Source organism: Alligator sinensis, unplaced genomic scaffold, assembly GCF_000455745.1.
Source record: "Alligator sinensis unplaced genomic scaffold, ASM45574v1 scaffold811_2, whole genome shotgun sequence".
NCBI lineage: Eukaryota > Metazoa > Chordata > Crocodylia > Alligatoridae > Alligator > Alligator sinensis.
The window spans coordinates 1-7,331 of record NW_005843373.1 but is presented as its reverse complement, the minus strand read 5'-3'; the positions used below and the strand labels follow the sequence as shown (position 1 = coordinate 7,331).

Genomic DNA, 7,331 nt, shown 5'->3' with positions numbered 1-7,331 from the left:
GCGGGGGGGAACCAGGGCTTGTCCGCAGGCCTGGTGGACAGACCACCTCTAGGCCTCTGGGACGTGCATCACTCCCGGGCTCAGCAAAGCCTCCCCCAGGCTGGGCAGGGATGTGGTGCCCCCCACAGAAATAAGCCTCAACCCGCCAACCTCAATCCCCAGGGGTTGCCTAGAGAAGAGACAGCCCCTCGCATGGATCCGACAACCTTCATGCAGGGCTGTCCAGGGCAATCACCCCAGCCCAGGCCGCCCAGGGGCTCAGATCCCCCCAGCAGCACCTCTGACTGCAGCCTGGGGGAGTGGGGGGATGTCCTAACAAGCCTTTAGGAAACTTGAGGAACCTGTGCAAAGATGCAGTGCAAATCATAGCTGTTAATGCCCGGGCAGGCAGGAGCCTGGACTGCCACCGCTTGGCTGTACGGTCCTGGGCAAGTCACTTAGCCCCACAGGGCATGTATAGCTGGGGAAGTGGAGGACAGGAGCTGCAGCCTGCGGGCGCCTGGGCAGTGCCATTCACCCCTGGGGAGCATCCGGGCTGGATGGGCGCTCACTGGCTTTGCCAAGGTCAAGGCCATGTCCTGGTGCCGCCATCAGAAGTGAGCTGGTGACACCTAGCGCCTGCAGCAGGGAAGTGCATGGTGAGGGGCACAGATTGGTGTGTGAAGTAATAGGGGGTGACACTGTGAACCAGAGGGGTTTGCTGTTCCTTCCCCAACCCCTCACTTCCAGTCCTGGGGGGTTTCCTCTTCCCCCAACCCCGGGTGCTCCAGGCCCCAATCAGCTCCCGAGAGAGCCCCCTGGTTCCATGGAAACCCTGGCAGCCTCCAGACACGGCTCAGAGGAGGGGGAAGAGCATGTCAGAGGTCACTACATGGGGGGGCGGAGGGGGGCGAGCATACAGCAGAGGCCCCAGCCCCACCAATGCAAGCTACAGGAGAGTGGAGGGCAGTGGATGGCTGCTTTCAGGTCCTGCCCCATTCCAGTACACCCCGGTTGGTGACTAGGGCTGTGCATTCCCCCCCATAGGAGTCAATCCCAGCCCTCCTGAGGCTGTGGGAGGGGTTGTGGGGGAGTCATACCCAGGGCAGCCCCAGGTCTCCCCTGCAGGAAGGCCTCCTCCAGGTGCTGCTGGGGGGATCCCAGCCCCTGCTGCTCCACGGGTCAACCTCTTCCCCTGGGTCTAACTATGAGCTGCCCTGGGGGGCCCCGGTGCCCCTAATTCCCCCGTCTAGTCCTGGTCCGCCCCCCACCAGAGCTCTGCCAATGCCCCTTGCACCCACCCGCTGCTACCTGAAGCCGAAGGCTCCCTCCGTGCTGCCCAGCAGCCTCCCATGCAGGACCCAAGAGCATCACCTGCCCCTTTCACTAACCCCAGCCCCCTACAAAATCATAAGAGGACACGGGTTGGGCAGGATTCCTCGTGTATTGATTTGGGGAGGAAGAACAGGAACATTGCTAACATTTCCACTCAGCGAGATGCGGTGAAGCGGGAATAGAGCCGGGGTGGTTGGCAGGTTATCAGCAAACAGTGTCTTCTCTGGGAGGAAAAGGGCCCCACTGGGCTGACCTTAGTGTTGATCGTGGGGGCGGGCAAGGACAAGGCAACGGAGTAGGCGGCTGGACCCAGTGCTGGGCAGGGAGGGGAGCGTGGTGAGCTTCCTTTAACAGTGCCACACATGCAGTGCATGTGCCACTGAAGGCAGCAGGGCGCTAGAGACTGGCTAGGCCCTGTTGGAGTGTCTGGACCCATCTCAAAACAGTAATACAAAAAAAAATCAGAGGGGGTGGGAACTATCTCCTGCAGTCCTTGTGAGCCCTCAGGTCCAGAATGGGCTTGGGGGACAGCTCCTGTCCCCTAGGCAGACCCCCAACTTCCTGGACCCCCAACTTCCTGCTGAAGGCAGGGGATAGGTGTGGGGTGGGGAGAGGGACAGGATCGGACCCACAGCAGAGCAGAAGCAGCAAAAAGGCTTCAGCTCACAGGGCTACATCATGGCTGGCATCAAGCTGCTCCACAGAGCCAGATTTTCCCCCAGGCAAAGCCCTGGCCCCACCACCCCTTAGCACAATCCCTAAACCTACAGACCTTGAAGATCAGCCTGGGGCGGCCCCTGGTCCCTGGACTAGCAACAAGCACGTTCAGAAACTCTGCGTCGCTTTTAACACCCCATTGCCCTCGTCTGGTCTCGACCGCAGACCCTAAGCTACAACCCAGCTCTGTCTCTCTCTAGACAAGCTCTCTCCTTCCTCTCGTGCTCGACACCGCCCCTTTTAAGGCACAATGTGGCTGCTTATTCATGTATACATATACATATATATAAAAGCAATTAATGCCTCAGATGAATAATACAGTATGAAAAAAATGGGTCTTTCCCATGGCAAGAGCAGGGAGCAATGGGAGTAAGCGCGGTAGACAGGACAAGGTGGGTCGGGAGGTAATGCCCTGGGTATGAAACCAATGGGAAAATCAATGAGAACATCGTTCAGGCTTCTTGTGTGCACCCCTCCATGCAGAAAGTGATGGGAAAATGGGAGGATCTGGGCCCACCTGGGACCCTCATAGATGATTCCTGTGAGAGGAGGGGCCAGGAGCCTTAGTGCACAGGAGAATCGAGCCTCAGGGACTGGATTTTCCTTTTCAAAGCACAATTTTCCTATGCTAAAGCTCATCCCGCAGTCTTGAAATGAGCTTTGCTTTCGGGTCTAGCACATGGCTTTGAAGAGCAACACAGCCTCGCCCCTCCCAAAGACAGAGGTAGGAGGGGCCCATCTCGAATGGCTTCACATCAAACTCCCATACAAAAATCTTTGGCAAAAAATATACATCTAAAGAGCTATTAAACTACCTTTTTTTCTCATTCTCTCTTTTTATTTTTTTTTTGGCAACCACCGTTCATCAACTTGTTTGGCTTCGGTATTTAAAAAATGCAGCAGCTGAATAAGCTCTTGTTTGTGTGTGGGCTTTTTCTCTACAGAAATAGATTTTCTTTCTTTAAAAAAAAAAAATCAAAGCGTCGTTTTGCATTTTATAAAAATATATAAATTCCTGCGGTAGAAAACAAAACAAAAAAATCTCAACCTTTCTTGGTTTCTTTTAAAAATGGGAGGGGACAGGGGGCAGAAGGTACATTTGCTTTAAGGGAAAAATAGCTTGCTATGGCAGGTTTTTTTGGCCAGGATGGATACCTCCAACTGGTTACATGATGCTGCACTTTTGAGGAACCTGGAAAAGAAAAGAGGAAATAAATAAATAAATAAGTAAATTTACAAGTGATAAAGGCTGTAGATAGCAGATACCAGCCAGAGAAGTAATTGCTCTACTGCTGCTTATTCCAACACATTGAAAACATAAAGTAGAAATACTCAGATCCACTAATAAGAGATCTTTGCTTTCATCACAGAAATCAGTCTAATTTTCTCCACTTTACAAATGAAATGCAGCATTGATAACCCTGGCATATTCATGGTAGGATATTGGGATAATAATATTAATTAAATAGTAATAATTGAATCTTCAGCTAGTAACATTAATCTAGCTGTCAATTAATTAGGAGCAAAGAAAGGGGCTGGAAAGGACCTCATGAAGTTGCATCTAGTTAAGGCAGGATAAGGCCTGACTCAACCCTCCCAGCCCGGTGTCTGTTCAACCTGCTCCTGGACATTTCCAGGGAGGGAAACTAGACCTGTTCCAAGGCTCCACCACCCCAGAGCCAGCAAGTTCCTCATCTCCGGCCTCAGGTCCCCCTGCTGCAGCTTGAGGCTATTGCTCTTCGTCTCATCCCTACGCCACAGGGAAAAGCCCATCTGCACCTTTGCTGTCATTGCCCTTCAGGTATTTCGTAGAATCACAGAAAATGAGGGTGGGAAGGGACCTCAGGAGCTCACAGGTAGTCCAACCCCCTGCTCAAAGCAGGATCAGCTCCAACTACATCATCCCAGCCAAGGCTTTGTCTATGCTGGGCTTAAAAAGGATGGAGACTCCACCACCTCTCTACATCATCCCAGCCAGGGCTTCGTCTAGCCAGGTCTTAAACACCTCCAAGAATGCAGATCGCACCACCCTGGGGAACTTGTTCCAGTGCTTCACCACCCTCCTAGTGAGAAAGTTCTTCCTAACATCCAACCTAAACCTCCCTTGCTGCAAGTGGAGCCCATTGCTCCTTGTTCTGTCATCTACCCCCAAATGAAAACAGTCCAGCTCCATCCTCTTTGCAACCCTGCTGCAGGGAGTCAAAGTCTGCTATTCAACCCCGCTCAGTTATCTCTTCTCCAGGCTAAATCAGCCCAGTTCCCTCAGCCACTCCTCACAAGTCCTGTCCCCCAGCCCCTCAACCATTTTCACTGCCCTCCACTGGACTCTCTCCAACTTGTACAGAAAGGAGGTGGAGTTAGCCTTCTTGCCAACAAGGGCACTGTTGTTTATTTGAGGACTATTATCAAATCCCACCTCAGTCTTCTCCTCTCTGGACCTGCTGCACTCAAAAGAGGGCTGGTTTCTACTTACTGCAGCCCACACAGGCACGATACCCATCAGTCCAGTGCTCCAGACACCCGGGTTCCTCAAGCCCCCTGCTGCTCCCTACCACACTGACCTGCCTGCGTGAGCTGGCGTTCCCCACGATGCAGGCCCCAGTCATTACATTTTCACCCAGGCCACTAGTGCTGATGCTGGGACCTGCAACGGTGCGGCAGCTGCGGGTGGTGTTGATGCGGGGGGTGGATGAGCTTGAGGACGAGGTGCCAGCGTTCTGGGCCCCGCTGCAGTGGGCCTGAATGGAGGCAAGAGAGAGATAGGGCCACCATGAGCACCTCCCGGAGAGGAGCCAGGGACCTCAGCTTGAGGAAACACCACCTTCTCCAGGGTTATTCTTACAGCCAGCAGCACCCACCCTGTCCCACTCACCCCAACAAAGCTGCTGAGGAGTCTCCATGAGCAGGAATTAGCCTTCCCTGGTGTTACAGGAGATCGCTTCTTGCCTCCTGGTTCGATGAAAGCATCTTTGTTTAGGGGATTATTTTTACCCCAGTAACATGATGATGTGGGGCCATTTCTACATGTAACCCAAACTTGGATGTGAATGGGCGGGTAGCTTCAGTTCCCCTCAACAAGCGTGGCTGGGAGACAGAGGATCGTCCCATGAGGCACTGGTCTCTGGGGGTGGATCTCAGCACCAGCTCATCACAGGGTCATCTCTTGCAGCTCGGTTTCCATCCAAACAAGCATCATCGTGCTCCAGAGCAAAGCCTGTGCCCTCTGCCCTCAGCATGGCTGGTGGTAGTTCTTCTATGCAGAGAACCTCTTGATGGACCTCATCCTGCTTCTCCTTCATTGCTGTCAGCAGGCTGGGAGGGGATGGGGGCTTCCCCATCCCAGCGTGTGGCCCTGGCATGGTCCATCCATCATCTGGGAGCCCCAGGCCAAGTCTCCCCATCTCGCCGTGCCCCACCCCCTCTCCCAGCGCGTGGCACTCACATGCTGGTGGTGGTGGTGGTGGATGCCCTCTTCGTCATCATCTTCAATCTCCCCGTTCACCATCCTGGTGCACACCAGCTTCGTCAGGGCCACCTCCTGCAGGGGAAGGGGGCAGGAGTCGATGTCAGGAGGCAGCAACAGCCTCATAGACCCCACAAGTGTCACTTGCCCCCTCCACTCATCCCTGCTTGTGCCTGGCACACAGAGAACTGGTCTCCTCCTGGCTCTCCTGCCATCTCACCTGTCCGTTGGAGTTGATCAGGGCAGTCCGCAGGCTGTCTCCGGTGCCCCATGAGTTCTGGGTCTTCCACACCAAGTCCGTGGGAGGGCTGTGGGTTGCACCGGCCCCCGAGCCCCAGATCTATGGGGAACATGGGCAGAGAATGGTCACACCTCGTGCCAGTAGTGCTACCGGGACCATAACCACCCTCCCTACCTCCTTCCTAGAGAGAACGTAGGACTTCCCCTTGAGCCCACTGAGGACGCTAAGAGTCTGACACCTAAAAGGAAAGGGATTTCCCACAGAGCAGGCCTCGACTTTTTGTTCTGTGCATTCTGGGTTCGAATCCCAGTGTCGGATAAACGAGGATCTCCTGTTCTCAGTGGTGGCAGATGACAGAACAAGGAGCAATGAGCTCCAGTTGCAGCAAGAGAGGTTTAGTTTGGATATTAGGAAAAACTCTCACCAGGAGAGTGATGAAGCACTGGAACAGGTTGCCCAGAGAGGTGGGGGAGTCTCCATCCTTGGAGGATTTTAAAGACCTGGCTGAACAAAGCCCTGGCTGGGATGATGTAGTTGGGGCTGGTCCTGCTTTGCGCAGGGGGTTGGACCAGATGCAACTTCCTGACGTCCCTCCCAACACTCACTGTCTATGATGCTCTGAGCACCCCATCCCATCTGGGTTGGCTTTGCTCAGCACAGGCCAGCTGAGAACCGGGCACCAGAGCCTCTGGGCATGAACCCTTTAATTGCGAACAGCATTCGCAACTCACCGTGACCACCTGGCCAGCCTGCAGGGTAAATCTGGGAGGGAAGCAGTAGGAGATGACGGGATCTTCTCCGTTCTGGTGCTTGATCTGCCAATTCCCCAGGGCCTGATCCTGTGAGGCAGAAGGGAGGGGGGGAGGGTTTAAGGGGGGAGACTCCCATCCAGCCTCAAGCCCAGCCTGGGTCTGCTTGGCATGGGCAGCGCAGCGGGCATCGCTCAGCGCCCGGCCCTACCTCGTTGGACTTGTTCTTGAGCCGCACGAACTTGCCGTCCAGGTCGACCTCCTCAACAGCCACGGGCCCACTGGTGTGGCTCTCGCTGTCCTCCAGCTTGCGTTTCTTGAAGGAGCTCTGCAAAGTGGAGCGCGCCATGAGGCTGCGTGAGCTGCTCTTCTGCGACGAGGGGCTGGGGGACAAGTGCAGCCTGTGGGGCAGAAGTGGGGGGGTGAGCGCAAAGGCGGGGCCAAGACTTGGCTATGCCCCAACCCAGCTCCTCCCCCTCTGTGTTGGCCACACCCTCAACTAGGTTCCTTCCAATCCTCAACAGCCTCCTTGGCCACGCCCTGAAGACACCCCTCTCCCCCCAACCTCGCAGACATGCCCCCAGTCATGTTCCTCCTACACTGACATTGGCCTTGCCCCCAACTAGGCTCCATCCAATCCCCAGCCAGGGCCCTCCTCACTCTCCTTGGCCACACCCCCATCAGGGTCTCTTAACCAAGCCCTTCCCACACTCTTTGGCCACACCCCAGCTAAGCTTCTCACCCACAGTCATTGGCCACACCCCTAGCATGGCTTCTTCCCATCCTCCTTGGCCACACCCCGCCACTAGACCCCTCCCCCCGTTAGCCACACCCACCCCCCTTCACC

General features: G+C 55.2%; 1 protein-coding gene across 1 annotated transcript; it reads right to left on the bottom strand.

Moving 5' to 3' along the window:
- Nucleotides 1-1,898: 1,898 nt before the first annotated feature.
- Nucleotides 1,899-6,885, bottom strand: LOC102375593 (prelamin-A/C-like; the record flags this gene model as incomplete). Its single annotated transcript, XM_006038507.2, has 6 exons — nt 1,899-3,223; nt 4,593-4,769; nt 5,474-5,569; nt 5,715-5,834; nt 6,467-6,574; nt 6,696-6,885. Coding segments are annotated over 6 exons (718 nt in total), but the record flags the coding sequence as incomplete, so codon positions are not given.
- Between the last annotated feature and the right edge of the window lie 446 nt (nt 6,886-7,331).